We start from the raw sequence: 19,845 nt of genomic DNA, 5'->3' as shown, positions 1-19,845 counted from the left end.
AAACCTCCCCTCTTTTCTAACAACACACCACACTGCACTGCACTGCACTCTCTGTATTGTGCAAACAGTGATATGGAACATGCAGGCAGTGTGGTGGCCACCCCTTCCCTCTCTTCTAGTCATCTCCTCCTACCCCTGCGCGAGATCCCAGCTCTCAGCTGTGCAGTGAGCCGGCGCCTTCTGTCCCCAGCGGTGCCTGGAGCTCAAGCTCCACTTGTTACACCCTCCCTTCGCCCCTGGGTGTGTGCCAGTCATCGCCAGCACACACCTAGTTACGGCACTGATAGAATGTGTTTTATAAACAATTCGGTCAGCGATTGCATAAACTAGTGGTGCAGGCAACCAGTAGCACTCTAGCTGCTGTGGAACTACACATCCCAGAATGCACTGTCACCATTTTAGCATGATCTAACAGCAAAACTAGCATACTGTATGTAGTTCTAGAGTGCCACACGTTGCTTACACTCAAATAACCAAAGAACTGCTGGTATAAATCATGGGAATAATACAGTCAGGGGTTAAAGTGAGGGGGAACGAGGTGGAACTGAGTTCCACCACCTCTAATGGTAGGGGGAACTAGTCCCACCACCTCCATTTCCCTGCACAGTAATTCCAACAGAAAAACCTGCCCCATCACCTACATCAATAGATGTGTTACTGATGAGCTGCAGCCACCTCCCCCTTCCTCAGGTCCTGGTGGCTCCATGTTCCTCCATCTACAGCCCACCCCTCCTGGTACTCACACACGCTATGTCTGTTGGACAGCATTCATTTTGTGTATATGCGGGACTTCTGTGGCCTTTATGTGTATAAGTGGCACTACTGTGGTCATTATGTGTAAGGGGCACTACTACTGTAGGAATTGTGTATAAGGGGCACTACTGTGGATACTGAAAATAAGGGGCACTACTGTGTGGCATAAAATGTATAGAGGGTACCACTGTGTAGTGCAATGTGCATAAAGGGTACTACTGAGTGATGTAACCTGAATAAGGGGCATTACTATGTGTAATGTGAATAAAATTGTGCTACTACTGTGTGCAATTTGAATTGAAAGTACTATTATGTGACCAAGTTGCTTCTTTGTAAGATCAATGTCCCTTTATAAAGTATGGCAAGTAGGATACTAATTTAAAGTTTGCAGGGGGGTGCCCAAAACCCTAGCACTGGCCCTGGTTCCGCTTAATGTGAGGAAGGGGGGGCGTGTGGGCTGGGGAGTTCCACCACCTCTCCAGGACCACTTTAAGCCCTGAGTACAGTTATGTATTTTCAGTAGTAAACAGGAAATATTGGCTACCAAAATTGAAAACTGAGTTGATAAAAAATATACAGTATAATATAGTAGAAAAACTTTCATTTGTATTCAAAATAATGGGTTGGGATGTATCAATTTTTGCACAAAAAGTTCTATACATTCAGCCCTCTTTCACCTGCATATTGGCATCTGTGATTGCCCATATGCAAATACATTTTCCTCCAATAAGAGCTGTCCTTTCCGATGTTATGACTTCCAGGTCAATGACACAGGAGAACTATTGCGCAAGTCACAGATGCGCAATCAGCAGGAGACAGAGAGGGATCCTTATGTTCCCGCTCCAGAGGCTTCTTGCGAAAAGAAGCCGATAAGCTTCTATAGGCAACCAGGCGTGTCAACAGCTGTTCCAGGCCCAGGTATTCAGAGGAGGCATGGCCAGTGCAGGGAGGTGTGGCCAGCCCCCCTCCTTAGGAAATAATAAAAAAAGTTTTGTGCACGCTGCACAGAGGGAAGCCATTTGAAGAACAGGGTGGGCTGCTGGGGGAATGGTGGGTACAATCGCTCACCCCCACACACATTATGAGGAGAGCAGGAGGACACTGCATCTGCAGCTGCCTCTCTCCCAAGCGCAGCACACAGCAGCATGTGTGCTGGGCTGGGGAGAGATGCTGCTGCTGCTGCTGCAGCAGTGTCCTCTCTCTGTCCCTGCTGCCGCTGTCTACAATGGAGAAGGGGGGGACAGTGGGATCCGGGCCCTTCCAACAGGCCCGGGCCTGGGTAAAGAGTACCCGCTCCCCCCTACCTCTCAGCTCCACTGTAGGCAACACCATCTATAGAGGCATTGGAAGGTTTCGCTTTTTGGAGCATGCGGCACACAGGCATATCACAGCCCCAGACATTCTATGGGAACTGATGTGCTGCAGTTCTGCTGCAGACCCTTTTTAATTCATGTGACGAGCTATATGTGTAGCTGTTGTTTTCGGAGGTTTCACCGCAGTTATGTGATTAGTACATCCCACCTTGACTCATGGGATGTTTGAAGGTCCTTGGCTACTAAGACAACAAACTCACAGTATTCAGACCTAATGCTAACACATTTGTTTTAATTAAACAGATATTTACAATATGATTACAATGCAATATGAGGTGTGATTAAAATATATTTTCATTATTAATAATACACATTTGAATTAGAATGACTGCATTATCATTTTTCCCAATAAAAAGTTGTATTGATGTCTTTCATCTTCTCCTGATAAATTTTGTTGAAATACTCGCTCTGGGCTACTGTAAATAAATTCTTCCAATCACCAGAGATTCCTGAAAGAAACAGCAATTATATACAAATCTGGAGCTCGTTATGTCAGTATAAATGTACAGTACACCTTTTCTGCAAGAACAAGGTCTTAATAAAGTAATTTTTACTAAATTGTGTATGAAATTCCAAAGCTCCCCAAAAACAGGCCACTTTGTGAAATGTACATTCTACTCATCTCCATATTATATTTTGATATTATACGTCCAGATTAATTAACAAGAAACAGAGCCCCTTGTAAAGTAGAAAGTAAAATTTTCTGGTATTAGTTAATCTTCTTCTATACTAATGTTTTAATGAATGTTGATGACTATTGCTAATTAACTATTACTGTTATTTTCAGTATATTTCTTCTATGAAAGATGTTGCACTATTGTTCATTCTCTTATATATATAGCTATATACCATACCCGATTAGTGAGAGATGATCCTCCATTAAAAGAAATTCTACATGAAAATGACATTAAGGCTTATTCGGAAGATCTACTACTAACAATATGCAGTTACACAGTAAACAATCAGAATACCAAAATCTCAACATTATAAGTATGTTGACAGCGAGAATGATGACAAAGGGGCCCATTTATCAACGAGTGATGATAAATGGTGCTCCAGCCAATCGATTAGCTCCCAACTGTCATTTTTCAAACACAGGACAGGAACAGAACACGAGCTGATTGGCTGGAACACCACTTCTCATTCACAATTAATTTTATCATGCGCTGATTAATAAGCCTCAAAGGATTGTAGGGCTAACGTTCAGTTGTAATTTGGGTTACATTTAGATTAGGGTTAGGCCAGGGTCATTTCAACAGAGGAGGGAGCCTGTGTGCACCTCTGGGTGGGCCCCCTCCTCTGTACGGTGCTGTAGACTCTGGCATTGTGTTAGAGTCTACTGCGCATGCGCAGGTTCTCCGGAAACATGGCACTCTCCATAATCCGGAGACCAATTTGACTACCGCACATGCACGGTGGCCATTTTGGCTGCAATTTCCGCCATGACCGTAGCGTTCGAAGCTGGACTCCGGAAATGTAAGTATTAAAATGGGTGCAATGGATGCAGTATGTGCGGTGTGGGCCCCCCTGGGCCCATGGACCCGTGTGCACTGCACACATTGGTGTTTCTATAATGGGTGCAGTGTGTGCGAGGCACACGGGCCCCCAGGTCCAGGGGGGACCACCCCGCACACACTGCACCCATTTGCTTAATACTTACCTCTCTGAAGTCCCCCGTCAAAGCCATCCCTTTTCGGCAGCGCAATAGAGTTTGAACACTAGGGGGAACAAACTCTATTGCTCCTGCTGAAAACTCCGGAAAGATGGCACGGCGGCATTAGCAAAATCTTCAGGAAAATGGCTGCCGCGCCGTGTTCCCGGAGGTTTGCGCATGCACAATAGAGTCTGTTCTCAGACTCTATTGCTGCTGCCGTGGAGACGGATGGCACCGCCGGGGGACTCCGGAGCGGTAAGTATTAAATGCTGTGCATCAGTCAGAGAGGAGGGGGCCCCTGAAGCAGAAGGCTGTACACGGGCCTCCTCCTCTCTTAAAACGCCCCTGACTGCACACATTGCACCTATTATAGAAACGACAATGGGTTAGGCTGACACTGCAGTTATGATAAGGGTTAGAGTTAGGCTGCAATTAGGGTTACACTTGGGGTTATCTTTTCATATTAAATCTTATTGTAACAGGTGACATTCACAAAGCCGACATTCTGGCAATTTCAACATATTACATTTAAATTTCAATATTACAAACACATCGACATTCAGACTATGTTGACTAAATATACCACACCTCTACCAGCATATACAGAAAAGATATATCTCTTCTTGTGTTTTTGTAAGCATACATTCAGGGATTAGTTTGTATTACATTTGTTTATATATATTAGAGAAACGCAAGGTTAATTGAACACTAGGTGTGTACACACGGTGAGATTTTTTTCTTGAGATTTTGACTATATAGTCAAAATCGCAAGAAAAGTTAGTGCAAATCGCAAGATGAAAGTCACCTTGCGATCCCGATGCGCGGCCCCGCCAGGTCGGTATCGCAAGAAAAGATAGACTGTGCAGGCAAGTCAATCCTTGCTAGATCGGTGTACTATCTAGTTCATCTCACATGTCAATGACATCTCACATAAGCCAAAATCTCACATAAGCCAAAATCGTAAGCACACATAGTACAAATCTCAAGAAAAGTTAGTCAAAATCTGTCCTATCTGGGCTCCGGGGAGTTCAAGGGAAATCGCAAGTAAAAATCGAACATAGCAAGGATCTCACCGTGTGTACACACCCTAACATTTTGGAAGAAAGATACCATATATACCTTTGCGTAAAAAGGAACCTTTAGAATGATCAAGAACTTCTTCGGGCATAAGACTCCAATTAGACATCTTGTTTTCCTTCATGGCTGTGAAAGCAGAATGTTCTACAACCGAGTCAATCTGTGCATCATCTAGCTCCTGCCCCAAGAATTTACAGATTCTCACCACACTGCCTCGAAGGTCCTGAAAAAAAATATTTCTGATAATTGTGCAATATATTTAAATCATTGTTAGAGCATACCTGCCTACTTTTGAAAAAGCATTTCAGGGAGATGTGAAAGTAACACCTATCAGTGCGGACGTGTACTGCTACATCTGAGAGGTGTGTCATGAAAAGGACATAATAAGGAGAGGGACAGAAGAAGGGGTGGGAAAGGATGCAGGGTGGGAGAGGGACATATTGTGGGGGATTGGGACACTAGGTGGGAGAGGGACATATTGGGGATTGGGACTCTGAGTGGGAGAGGGGGGATGCAGGGTGTGAATACGACATATTGGGTAGAGGGAAAGAGGAAGACGGGGACACAGTATGGGAGAGGGACACCAGGTAAGCCGGGGGTGTGCAGGGTGAGAGGACGCAGGGTGAGAGGGGGGTGTGCAGGTTGGGAGAGGACGCAGGGTGAGAGGGGGGTGTGCTGGTTGGGAGAGGACACAGGGTGAGAGAGGACGCAGGGTGAGAGTGGGGGTGTGCAGGTTGGGAGAGGACGCAGGGTGAGAGAGGGGTGTGTAGGTTGGGAGAGGACGCAGGGTGAGAGGGGGGGTGCAGGGTGGGAGAGGATGCAGGGTGAGAGGGGGTTGTGCCGGGTGGGAGAGGATGCAGGGTGAGAGGGGGTTGTGCCGGGTGGGAAAGGACGCAGGGTGAGAGGGGGTTGTGCTGTGCAGGGTGGGAGAGGACGCAGGGTGAGAGGGGGGTGTGCAGGGTGAGAGGGGGTTGTGCTGTGCAGGGTGGGAGAGGACACAGGGTGATAGAGGGGTGTGCAGGGTGGGAGAGGACGCAGGATGAGAGGGGGGTGTGCAGGGTGAGAGGGATGTGTGCAGGGTGAGAGGGATGTGTGCAGGGTGAGAGGGGACGCAGGGTGAGAGGGGTGTGCAGGGTGAGAGGTATGTGTGCAGGGTGAGAGAGGACGCAGGATGAGAAGGGGGTGTGCAGGGTGGGAGAGGACGCAGGGTGAGAGGGGGGGTGTGCAGGGTGAGAGGGGGTTGTGCTGTGCAGGGTGGGAGAGGACGCAAGGTGATAGAGGGGTGTGCAGGGTGGGAGAGGACGTAGGATGAGAGGGGGGTGTGCAGGGTGAGAGGGGTGTGAGCAGGGTGAGAGGGGATGCAGGATGAGAGAGGGGTGTGCAGGGTGAGAGAGGACGCAGGGTGAGAGGGGTGTGTGCAGGGTGAGAGAGAACGCAGGGTGAGAGGGGTGTGTGCAGCGTAGGTGAGGTTGCAGGGTGAGAAGGGGGTGTGCAGGTTGGGAGAGGACGCAGGGTGAGAGGGGGGTGTGCTGGTTGGGAGAGGACACCGGGTGAGAGAGGACGCAGGGTGAGAGTGGGGGTGTGCAGGTTGGGAGAGGACGCAGGGTGAGAGAGGGGTGTGTAGGTTGGGAGAGGACGCAGGGTGAGAGGGGGGGGGGTGCAGGGTGGGAGAGGATGCAGGGTGAGAGGGGGTTGTGCCGGGTGGGAGAGGATGCAGGGTGAGAGGGGTTGTGCCGGGTGGGAAAGGACGCAGGGTGAGAGGGGGTTGTGCCGGGTGGGAAAGGACGCAGGGTGAGAGGGGGTTGTGCAGTGCAGGGTGGGAGAGGACGCAGGGTGAGAGGGGGGGTGTGCAGGGTGAGAGGGGGTTGTGCTGTGCAGGGTGGGAGAGGACACAGGGTGATAGAGGGGTGTGCAGGGTGGGAGAGGACGCAGGATGAGAGGGGGGTGTGCAGGGTGAGAGGGATGTGTGCAGGGTGAGAGGGATGTGTGCAGGGTGAGAGGGGACGCAGGGTGAGAGGGGTGTGCAGGGTGAGAGGTATGTGTGCAGGGTGAGAGAGGACGCAGGATGAGAAGGGGGTGTGCAGGGTGGGAGAGGACGCAGGGTGAGAGGGGGGGTGTGCAGGGTGAGAGGGGGTTGTGCTGTGCAGGGTGGGAGAGGACACAAGGTGATAGAGGGGTGTGCAGGGTGGGAGAGGACGTAGGATGAGAGGGGGGTGTGCAGGGTGAGAGGGGTGTGAGCAGGGTGAGAGGGGATGCAGGATGAGAGAGGGGTGTGCAGGGTGAGAGAGGACGCAGGGTGAGAGGGGTGTGTGCAGGGTGAGAGAGAACGCAGGGTGAGGGGTGTGTGCAGCGTAGGTGAGGTTGCAGGGTGAGAGGGGGGTGTGCAGGGTGGGAGAGATCACAGGGTGATAGAGGGGTGTGCAGGGTGGGAGAGGAAGCAGAATGAGAAGGGGGTGTAGAGGGTGAGAGGGGATGCAGGGTGAGAGAGGGGTGTGCAGGGTGAGGTGGGACGCAGAGTGAGAGGGGGGTGTGCAGGGTGGGTGAGGTTGCAGCATGAGAGGGGAGTGTGCAGGGTGGGAGAGGACACAGGGTGATAGAGGGGTGTGCAGGGTGGGAGAGGACGCAGGATGAGAAGGGGGTGTGCAGGGTGAGAGGGGACGCAGGGTGAGAGAGGGTTGTGCAGGGTGAGAGGGAATGCAGGGTAAGAGGGGGTTGTGCAGGGTGGGTGAGAATGCAGGGTGAGAGGGGGGTGTTGGGTGGGAGAGGAACATATTTGATGATTTGGATTCAACAATAAAGCCTACCAGTGGGCGCACTGCGTGGCTCCAGCGGCGGCAGGAACCGGGTGCAACCCACGTAGGAGCCTGGTGGCAGGGACAGGAACCGGGTGCACCCCATGTGGGAGCCTGGCGGCAGCAGGGACGGGTGCATGTCACATCGGTCATGGGCCCCCGGCGGAGCTCTGGCAGGGACGGGAGCAGCATCTATAAGTGCAGCAGGCTGGCCACTTCCTCCGCCTCTTGCTGCGCTCAGCTGTCCTGTCTTCTATGAGGCACTGGCAGCTACAAGTTTGCCTGCCAGTACCGCAAGGATCCGGGAGTGCTGCAGCTCGGGTTGGAAGATCCGACCTGTGGCGGCTGACAGGGGGCCCTTTTAGACAGGGGGGCCCTGGGTACTTACCCCCAGGAACCCCCCTTAATCCGGCTCTGTCTGTGCCTAAATGTGTGTGAATCTGTGTATGTATGTATGTGTGTGTGTGGTGGTGGGTGGGGGCGCCGTGACATGACCCTGCTTCAGGTATCATGTCTCCACGCTAAGCCTGGTCTGCGGTACCTTTGGGCTGCCAGAAGTGCTATTGTCTGAGAGCAGTCCCAGCTGGTCTAATCAGTTGGAACATGCTGCTCTCCTAAGTACATTTCCAGCTGTAACACATTGTTGTTAGGGGCTTGTTCTTGTGTACTGCAGTGGTTGACCTTGTGCTACAGTATTTTAAAAGGGAGGTTAGCCCTGAGACTCAAGGCCAGTTATAATGTTAGGATTCACCTGCCTTGAATGACTGGCAGGTGAATTGCTAGACAAGGATAAATGCTTGTTTAGAACAGAAAACCAATACAGGGATGTTTGTATCAAATAAATCTGTATTAAACAAAGAATCCAGCAGAATGTAACAATGGTAACTTGCAGATGTAAAACAGGGTAGAATGCTGTAGCAAGTTAAACACCACATGAAGGCATTATATTGCAGCAAAATATACTTAACAGTCTTTGGTACAGGTGCAGGAGTCTTTGGAACAGGTTCAAATTTGAGACAAACAAAACAGGGAATTCAGGAAACCAGGCTTGAAGCTGGATACAGACAAGGATCTCAGGACCACATAAAAGAGTCAGGTTTGAAACTGGGTACAGGCAAGGTACACAGGAACAAGTAAAAAGATCAGGTAACATAAACAAGGCTAGAAACTGGCTAGAAACTAACAGAAGCTTTAACTGGCCCTGAGGCTCAGGGCTAACTCCCTTTTAAAATAACACAAGGCAAATCACTGCAGCACACAAGCACAGGCCCATAACAACAATGTGCTGCAGCTGGGGATGTAATTAGGAGACCAGCATGTTCCATCTGATTAGACTAGCTGGGACTGGCACTGTAGAGTGGTAACTATATAAATTATGGGTGTAGGGTGTGCACGTGGGGCCCTAAGAACTGAAGGGTTCAGATGCACTGCATACCCTGTACACATTATGGCTACTCCCATATCCACAGCTATTATTACCCAGAGTGACAATCTGGGGTATTTAGCACGGTAGAGTGTTAAGCGCTGCAGTGTTTAGGTACTTGAATGAGTGAATCAGGGTCAACACATAGGTTTTCATGGTCAATAAATAAATGAAATGGAGGTTGAAAACACTCAGTGCTTTACAGTAGCTCACTTCTTGGTCTCTCCCTAACATAGCAGCTAGTCTGCAACATAACACAAAGGGCGGTACCCTATTAGCAGCTGCACTTTCCCGATAATAACAGGATTGCTGGGGGCTATCCTGTTAACCCTGTGCCGGCAATGTTTTCTCACGATTTCGGAATTTATCAGGGATTATGCTTCATGTGCCTCAGGCACCCGGATTTATCCCTGATCCCATGTGTTTTTGTGTGATTGCGGGTCCATATTCGGCCAATCAAAATGGTCTCTAATTGGATACCATGATAATGACCATCAGTCATACATCGTGATGTCCGGCCATTTTGATCGGCCGAAGCAGCATCAGGGCTGATAAGATACTGCCCAAAATTTCAGTTCTGCCTTCTTCTTCAGGCCACAAGCTTCTGTGTCATGCTCAGTTTCCCCAACTTCACATGCACAGAGTTTAAAAATCCTTTACTTGACTGCTGCAGGTATGGACACTATTCTCCTGGCTCACCGGACTGTTTGGCTGCCACAGTACCACTTGGACTGTCTCCACAGGCAAAGTATAAAAAACACAGCTAATCCAGCACTACTATAAACATACAATTATATATTAAATAGTGTGTAATAGATTTCTAATATTAGCAGCAATAGGAAATAGTGTGCTTGTGGTTGCATACGCAATCACCTTTAAAATAGGTGTAATACAAAACAGGCTGGATACCTCTGCGCTGATTTCACAAGTGAAGATGGGTATGGAGAGGAACACACTTGATTCTAATTTCCTTAATTAAAAATGTTTTATGTTCTCTATAGTTTTAAATTGACTCCTTCATGAAGCCGCTATTAGTGGAGCGATACGTGTCATAAATTTGGACCCCCATGACAGTTGGACCCTATAGACGTAATTGCCTGTCTGAACCACGGAGTTGCAATAAGACTGATCCGAAGTGCTAATAAGGGGTCGGAGTGGCAGTGTGATAAAGGCTTGGGGCAAGCTGCAGTACCTGCCATGTGAAGTCTTTGGGAGTGGAGACTGAGTCCCCCTCTACAGTATTTCTACCAGTCAATAAGCAGAATTTGGAATAACAGACTGAGTTATTTATGCAAGTGAAAGTGAGTTACTTTATCTGGAGACAGAGACTGAGTTTATTTGCCCAAAAACCCTTATTACTAAGTAAGCTACATTTGTTCAGAAACACTACAATCCCTTCGCTAGCTACATCTTCTTTGGAATAAGACTGAGAAATAATGACATTCTTACAACCCAGGATTATTTGTGTATCTGTGTTCCATTTCCCCCCATTGCAACACTGTGGCTCCACAAGATTCAAAAAGAGCTCCAACGTTATTTGCCCGTGAAGATTATTACAATTTGGTTAGAGAAAGCTGGAAATTTAGCAACTGTTATTGGAAAGTGTGTTTTTCATTACTCTTCTCATGACCACAATATAGATTGTGATCATAATATGCCATTATCTGTGATTCATTTTATTGTCTTTTGTATTTGTGAATAATTTAAGGTGATGTGAATTGTAGTCAATTATCCTCTCTTTACGGTATCTTATTTTTAGGCCCTATTCTTCTAGTGATATATTAATATTTTGTGCCAATTTACCAATCAACATCCTCAATCCAGAGTTCATTGCGGCTCAATAAAAAGACATCCTGTTGGAATTGCTGACTCACTCCTGTTTCATATTGATTTCTTCTACCTCTCTGAGTAAGGTACTACAAAACAAGGTACTGGGAAAATATTTCATGGGAAAGGTCTGTCGCATAGCTACCCAACACCTATGATACCTCTTTCAACCACTTAACCACTTAGACATACCCGCCAATCCCGAGGCATTACATATACACTGGGCAGCCCTTAGGTGTGGTCTCACCTACTTTTTCTTACTTGTGTGGGCAGATCCCTCCAGCCCCATACAGAATCCATGGCTCACTGGGCCTAATTCAGATTTGTATGTAAACCCAATAGTTTACATACAAATCCAATGGTCGTGGGTCTGCGCAAATGCAAGACCCATTCTGTGCAGATGCGAGACCTGTTCTGCACAAGTATAGAGTGGGATGGTATTGGGTTTTTGGTGCTTGAGATACCAGTGGTCAGAATACCGACAGTGTTATCCTGATGCACACAATCCCGATATCTGGTAGGTAAATAGTGTAACCCTCCCCGTCTACCTCCTACCCCCCCTCCCCTGCAGCTTGACTCTAACCCGTCCTGGCATACTTACGATCAGGATTCTGCCACCGGCACTGTGATACATGTTGGTATCCTGGCATCTGTCTTCTGACCAGTGTTGAGATTCTGGCATCGGGATTCCAACTGGCAGCATCCCGAATGCCAGTATGCTGACCAGATCCCATACAGAACGGATCTAGCAATATCACTTACAGCCCCCCTTGTCAGTCAGAGCATGATTAACATACTGTGGCAGTTAGGGAGCATTTAGGAGTGTAGACGGCAACCGGCACCGTTCTTCAAAATGAGGCATGTAACCCCCATTTTGTAAGCATTAAGGGTCCAGGGGCAGTTCTGTGTGTTTACTTTGTTGCCGCCCCAGAGCAACAAATTTCATGGATGGTCATATCCGGCTGAGTGACGTATAACTCAGAATAGGACAGACATACCCAATAATATGTACATTTCTATCTGCGGATCTGTATGGAAAAACTCGCCATTTGCATCCATATGCATAGATCTGAAACAGAGTCAGCCCCCAGGTTCGCAGAGGTGTCTCTTGAAGAATGCTGAGTAAATTGTCTTCTGTAGGTGCACAATTGGAAAGCCAAGGTACACTGCTCTGACCACTTCATAAATGTTTTTGTGAGTTCTATTGTTTGCTATGTATGTTAAAGTTTCATTACAATTAAAAATTTAAAAAAATAAATAAACATTAGAAAAATCCACAGAATTTGAGTGTGTTTGTAAATGGAACTATTTATTAACTTCTTTTTATAGAGTAGACATTACGCAGCACTGTAGTGCCGTAACGACGTGTGTGCCGAGTGTGCGCCGCCCACAGCGCATGGGCACTGCAGGCGCAACCGGCACACCCGCTCTCCGCTCTCCCCCCTCCCCCGCCGCCTCCTCCCGCAGCCAGTGCACAATGTAATTAGTTTGCGGCCGCCGCCCACCCGCCCTCTCACCTGCAGGTGATGTGCAGAGCTCCGATCTCCGGAGCTCTGCCTTGAACTCGGCGGCGGGAGCCGGAAGAAGCATAGGAGCGGACCGAGGCAGTGTGCGGTGAGTAATAGAGGCGGAGGCGGAGGTTACAAGTGGCAGCCGCAGCATAACGCACACTTAGCTCGGCACTGGCAGCTCCACACTGACAAACACTGTTCCCTACACCCCAGTCTCTCTGCTCCCCTCAGTGTCACCCACTTGCTCTGCTCCCCTAAGTGTCACCCACTTGCTCTGTTCCCCTTACTCACTGCTCCCTACACTCACCCTCTCTGCTCCTCACACTCACTGCTTCCTACACCCACTCTCTGCTCCCCACACTCACTGCTTCCTACACCCACTCTCTGCTCCCCTCACTCACTGCTTCCTACACCCACACTCTCTGCTCCCCTCACTCACTGCTTCCTACACCCACACTCTCTGCTCCCCTCACTCACTGCTTCCTACACCCACACTCTCTGCTCCCCTCACTCACTGCTTCCTACACCCACACTCTCTGCTCCCCTCACTCACTGCTTCCTACACCCACTCTCTCTGCTCCTCACACTCACTGCTTCCTACACAAACTCTCTGCTACCCTTTCTGCTCCCTAACTGCATCACGCCGGGGGAGCGGCTGTAGGGGAGAGAGGATGGAGGAGCAGCAGCTCTGGTTCCCGAGTCCCGGGACATAAATGTTCGCCTCTGGATGCCGGATCGCCACCCCCTGCAACTCGGGAGAGACTGCACTGCGAGGAGCTGAGAGCTGGGGGAGGAGGAGGAGGCCAGGAAGGAGAAGAAGAGAGGCCTGCCACTCTGCCAGCTGTTCACAGTTAAGTATAATACTTACACACACAAACACTGTCACTCTCTCACACACACACTTACACACACACACACACACACACACACACACACTTACACACACTTTCTCTCTCGATCTCTCTCTCTCATGTAAAAAGGGGGACTCTGCTTCCTAATGTGTAAAATGAGACTCTGCCTGCTTAATGTGTAAAAAGAGGAATCTGCTGCCTAATGTGTAAACAGGGGACCCTCTGCTGCCCTAATGTGTAAAAAAGGGGACTCCCTGCTGCCCTAATGTGTAAAAAAGGGGACTCCCTGCTGCCCTAATGTGTAAAAAAGGGGACTCCCTGCTGCCCTAATGTGTAAAAAAGGGGACCCTCTGCTGCCCTAATGTGTAAAAAAGGGGACCCTCTGCTGCCCTAATGTGTAAAAAAGGGGACCCTCTGCTGCCCTAATGTGTAAAAAAGGAGACCCTGCCTAATGTGTAAAAAAGGGGGGCTTTGCTGCCATAATGTGTGAAAGGGAGCTCTGTGGTCTTGCTCCTATAGTTTTGGCACGTGCCTGATGTGCGCAATGGCCCTGTTTTGTATATATGTGGGGGGGGGGGGCGATGCTGTTTCCTGCACACAGCGCTAAAATGTCTAGTTACGGCACTGCCGGCAGCACTTTACAGAGAATATTTGGCCATTCACATCAGTCCCTGCCCCAATGGAACTTACAATCTATGGGGGTCATTCTGACCTGATCGCACGTTGCCGGTTTTTGCAGCGCAGCGATCAGGTCACTACTGCGCATGCATATGCACCGCAATGTGCAGGCGCGTTGTACGGGTACAAAGTGGATCGTTGCTGGGCGATAGATTTAACAAAGAATCCATTCGCACAGCCGATCGCAAGAAGATTGACAGGTAGAAGGCGTTTATCGGTGTCAACTGACCGTTTCAGGGAGTGGTTGGAAAAACGCAGGTGTGTCCAAGCATTTGCAGGGCGGGTGTCTGACGTCAATTCCGGTTCCAGACAGGCCGAAGTGATCCCAGCGGCTGAGTAAGTTCAAAACTACTCAAAACTGCACAAACTCTTTTTGTACTGCTTGGCTGCACAAGCGTTCGCACACTTGCACAGCTAAAATACACTCCCCTGTGGGCGGTGACTATGCGTTTGCATGGCTGCAAAATGTAGCTAGCGAGCAATCAACTCGGAATGACCCCCTATATTCATTGCTGCATACAATTAATTAGGTTCCTGACATTTCTTAGACTGCATGCAGAGCAAGGTGAGTCCTGCAAAAATGTATACAGGTTGAGTATCCCATATCCAAATATTCCGAAATACGGAATATTCCGAAATACGGACTTTTTTGAGTGAGATAGTGAAACCTTTGTTTTCTGATGGCTCAATGTACACAAACTTTGTTTAATACAAAAATGTATTAAAAATATTGTTTTAAATGACCTTCAGGCTGTGTGTATAAGGTGTATATGAAACATAAATGAATTGTGTGTATGTTCACAAACTTTGTTTAATGCACGAAGTACATTATAACATTGGCTAAAATTACTTTCAGACTGTGTGTATAAGGTGTATATGAAATATAAATGCATTCTGTGCTTAGACTTGGGCTCCATCGCCATGATATCTCATTATGGTATGCAATTATTCCAAAATACGGAAAAATCCGATATCCAAAATACTCCTGGTCCCAAGCATTTTGGATAAGGGATACTCAACCTGTATTAGATTGTCAGATGGGGGGTGGATTTCTGGGATGTGGGTCACCCTGTACTGCTGTGGCTGGTCGGCCTCACTAGCAACACAGGTTAACACTTCATTTTGTATTTCCTTTCATCCTTATTGTGTGTGTTGTTTCAGTGTAACTCATTTCCCACCTTCTCTTCTCACTACTTTACCTCTCACTACTTTATTTCTCACCACATTACCTCTCACTATTTTACCACTGCAGTTTTTTTAGCAGCCTCTCTCACTAACCTAACTAGCTTCACTTTTTTCACTATATATTTTTTTACTCTAGTCTTGCCCTGGGGTCACTTGGCTGCTAGGGTTTGGGGTGTCCTGTGCCCCAGACTTGTACCCCCAATGTTTTAGGGACTTTCCCAATTAATGAGGTCACCTGGAAGTGGTGGACAAGCCGTTATTTATGGCCATAACGATGTGAAGAACCTCGCTCAAAATGCTAAATTTTATTGTAATGATTATTATTAATCAATTGGTAGTGTTTTAATTGTGCGCCTGCAACCTTGTCTTCGTATGCAGTACTGAAAGGTCTCCGGAGGGTCACACCTTTCATTGCCGGTGTACACCCCAGGATCCCTCCCCTGGTGTAAACCTATATTAATTATCACACGGACACACACAGAATTAGGCTAAATTCTGTCAGAAACCAATTACAGGGTACCTAGATGTAACATGGAGATGACATACATACTGTATACCCTGCATGTCAGTGTGGACAGTTTGGTTGTAGCGTAACCATACCTGAATGAGCTCCTCATATGCAATAAAGAAGAATCTGCTGTCATCCTTCATTTGCATCCAGCCTTTGACATGTTCAAACCAAGAGCCAAACATAGCTGAAAGTAAAGCAATTGTACCACAGGTTTAACAAAATCTAATAAAATAATAAAACTATAGCACTAACCAGAACTACTGCAGCAAATAATTACCATCAGGTTGAGACAAAAACAGGGTTGTCACCTTTATCATTTGCAAATGTTGGATTTCTAGAGAGTGGTTTCAAAATGCTTTAATTTTGTGGCAGGTCCATGAAGAAGGCATAATTAGCACTTAACCAGCTATAACATGCGTCATATGTAGTGCAGCGTATGTCATAATTCCAATAGCAATAGGGCCATCCGGCCTGAGCTTAATGGTTTTTTTTTTTTCAGATTTAAGCACCATTCCAGAGCACTGGAGCAAGTCCGGAGGCCTGGGGGAGTGGCAGAAGAACCTAACACTGCCCTGGACATATAAGCACACATGGGTCTCCTTATGCACTGGATAGTATTTAACATACAGTTTTAACAATTAACCCTTTAAGTGGACTATAGCAGTGCACCCCAAACAGTGCATATTTTCAGATTCTCTAGTTCGTGCACAGGTTTATTCATTACTGGCTGGAACATTTTAAAAGATCCACAGGTGGTGCTATTTGTTTTACTTGTGATACTGAGTATATCTTGAAAACGTGCAGCATAGTAAAATTGCATTTTATACTATTATAATTGTGGTGATGGTGAGGGCTGGAGATGGGGGTTTCCAGGCAACCGGAAGCCCGCTGCGTTTGCCTATGTTTACGGTGCAGTTATCACCCCAGTAGCCATGCATCTAGACCAGTGACTTCTCAGAGGCATCATTATATATAAAAATACTTGTGAGTTTACAGTAAGTTCAGCTATCCTTCTTTCTGCCTAAAACACTTCTCATTTGACTATTAATTATGTGATATATAGTCAAGATGGCTTCCTAGTATGTGTACTTTCAAATCACTGAAACATATTCGCAGGGCATTAAGAGAAAAGTTGGCCCACAATAGTATAGTGGGACTTGGCCAAGAATATGCTGATGATAAGATGCCATGTAGGAAAGTGTCTGCCAGGCCTAAGTCACCTTCTGGGCCCTCAGACAATCCTTCCTCATAGCACCAATACATATTATAAAAACAACTTTTCAAAAGTTTAAGTTGCATAATAATTCCACAAATGCCAATGATTGTCTTGTTAATTATGAAAAAAATACAGTACAACTGCTACAAAAAAATGGACATGATGTTAGAAGTAGAGATGTCCACCGGAAATTTTTCGGATTTTGTGTTTTGGTTTTGGATTCGGTTCCACGGCCGTGTTTTGGATTCGGACGCGTTCTGGCAAAACCTCACTGAAAAGTTTTTGTCGGATTCGGGTGTGTTTTGGATTCGGGTGGTTTTTTTTTTTTTAAAAACCCTCAAAAACAGCTTAAATCATAGAATGTGGGGGTAATTTTGATCCCATAGTATTATTAACCCCAATAACCATAATTTCCACTCATTTCCAGTCTATTCTGAACACCTCACACCTCACAATATTATTTTTAGTCCTAAAATTTGCACCAAGGTTACTGGATGACTAAGCTAAGCGACACAAGTGGCCGGCACAAACACCTTGCCCATCTAGGAATGGCACTGCAGTGTCAGACAGGATGGCACTTAAAAAAAAATTTAAATATATTACTATGGTACCACCTTCACCCACAGTGTCACACAATACGTGTATAAGTCAGAGATAATAAGCTAACGTTACAGCTTAATTTCTCCAACAGTGTCACTCAATACATGTATGAGTAGGAAATAAAATATATTACTGTGGTACCACCTTCACCCACAGTGTCACACAAGACGTGTATAAGTCAGAGATAAGCTAACGTTACAGCTTAATTTCAATGCTACGGTTTAATTTCACCAACAGTGTCACCCAATACGTGTATGAGTAGGAATTAAAAGATATTACTGTGGTACCACCTTTACCACCTTTACCCACAGTGTCACACAATACGTGTGCGCATCAGAAATAGTAATTGAACACTGCAGTTGACCTTCAACAGTGTCACACTATGGCCCTCATTCCGAGTTGATCGCTAGCTGCCGTTGTTAGCTGCATAGCGATCATTTAAAAAAATGGCAAAACTACGCATGCGTATGGGCCACAATGCGCACGCGTGGCGTATGGGTACAAACAGCATCATTGTTTTGCATTGCTCTAGCGACGATTCCATTCTCACAGCCGATTGCAAGGTGATTGACAGGAAGTGGGAGTTTATGGGTGTCAACTGACCGTTTTCTGGGTGTGTTTGGAAAAATGCAGGCGTGTCCAGGCATTTGCAGGGTGGGTATCTAACGTCAATTCCGAGACCTTCGTCGCTGCAATCATCGCATAGAATAAGTAACTACAGGGCTGGTCTTGTTTTGCACAAAATGTTTTTGTACCGCTCGGCTGCACAGGCGTTCGCACTCTTGCAAAACGAAAATACACTCCCCCGTGGGCGGCGACTATGCATTTGTACGGCTGCTAAAAGTAGCTAGCAAGTGAGGGCCATTACGCGTATGAGTACAAAATAATAATATACTGCAGTCTGATTGGCAGTGTCACAGGGGTGAAGTATTGTATGCTGGCGGCCGGGCTTCCGGCGACCAGCATACCGGCGCCGGAATCCCAACCGCCGGCATAACGACAGCGTGGTGAGCACAAATGAGCCCCTTGCGGGCTCACTGTGCTTGCCACGCTGTGGGCACGGTGGCGCGCCGCGCTATTTAATCTCCCTCCATGGGGGTCGTGAACCCCCAAGAGGGAGATAAAGTGTTGGTATGCCGGCTGTCAGGATTCCGGCGCTGGTATACTGTGCGCCGGGATCCCGACAGCCGGCAAACTGAAGACCACCCGTGTCACAGTACTTATGAAAATAAAAATAAAGATTGTATAGTACACTGGGTTACAGCACAAAATAAAATATTTTTTAATAATTATATTTTTAGGCTTTTTGTTTTTAGCTTTTATTATTTTAATTTTACACTGTGGCGGAGCCCCTGGATGGATGCACAGATCACCCCTTTCAATTAGAGCAAAGAGAGCCCCCTACCTGGACTGATAAAGCAGAGCACCCCTTTCAGTTGCAGCAGGCAGAGCACTCCTTTCAGTTAAAGCAGACAGAGCACCCCACCTAGACTGATACAGCAGACAGAGCACCCTGCCTGTACTGATACAGTAGAGCACCCCTTTCAGATACAGCAGACAGAGCACCCCTTTCAGTTACAGCAGTCAGAGCACCCCACCTAGACTGATACAGCAGACAGAGGACCCCGCCTTGACTGATACATCAGAGCACTCCTTTCAGATACAGCAGATAGAGCACCCGCCCAGTAGCGGATCTTGCCATGGGCAAGCAGGACTTTTGCCCGGGGCGCCGCCTTCCGGAGGGCGCCGCACCATGGCAAGATCCGCTGCTGCTGTGGTGCCCCCCGCTGCTGCGGCCCGCTGTCCGTTGTGAAGGGAAACTAGATGCTACGCGTCTAATTTCCCTTCCTGGAGAGGACCTTCACTGTAATGATGTGCGGTGCGCGTTGACGTCATCGCGCACCGCACATCAAAGGTCCTCTCCACGAAGGGAACTAGACGCTTAGCATCTAGTTTACCTTCGTGGAGAGGACCTTTGCTGTGCGGTGCACGATGACGTCATCGCGCACCGCACATCCTACAACAGTACAGGGGGCGTAACTGACCACGCCCCCTGTATGAAGCCACACACCCTAATGCCGCTCGGGGCGCCAGAAGCCCCGGAACCGGCCCTGCACCCGCTCCACACCAGACAACACAGTAACGGACAGACACGTCCGTTCAGTACACTCTCCACAATCGGAGTGAATCTGACAGCAGAGAATATTCAGTGTAGTAGAATAAGACAAATTCATAAGCCAGCCTAACGTTGACAGCAGATTCATACTTTTTCTGATTTCCTTCTTTTTCTATCTCATTTTCATTATTAATTGATACTGTTGGTCTAAATTGTGAATCTGATATCAAATTCCAACTGAGTGATAAGGGGGGTACTCACGGAGCGATCGCTGCTTA

General features: G+C 47.6%; 1 protein-coding gene across 1 annotated transcript in view; it reads right to left on the bottom strand.

The window, feature by feature from the left end:
* Positions 1–2,443: 2,443 nt before the first annotated feature.
* LOC134965069 (sulfotransferase 2B1-like) overlaps positions 2,444–19,845 on the bottom strand; it is a 95,718-nt gene continuing 78,316 nt past the window's right edge. The window contains exons 4-6 of the mRNA XM_063941632.1: positions 15,725–15,819; positions 4,900–5,080; positions 2,444–2,575 (exon numbers count right to left, since the gene is read on the bottom strand). Of these exons, the coding sequence (XP_063797702.1) occupies positions 2,463–2,575; positions 4,900–5,080; positions 15,725–15,819 (389 nt within the window). The 3' untranslated portion in view covers positions 2,444–2,462. The remainder of the gene's footprint in view (positions 2,576–4,899; positions 5,081–15,724; positions 15,820–19,845) is intronic.

Source organism: Pseudophryne corroboree, chromosome 10, assembly GCF_028390025.1.
Source record: "Pseudophryne corroboree isolate aPseCor3 chromosome 10, aPseCor3.hap2, whole genome shotgun sequence".
Lineage (NCBI taxonomy): Eukaryota > Metazoa > Chordata > Amphibia > Anura > Myobatrachidae > Pseudophryne > Pseudophryne corroboree.
This window is presented reverse-complemented; position numbering and strand designations above follow the sequence as displayed.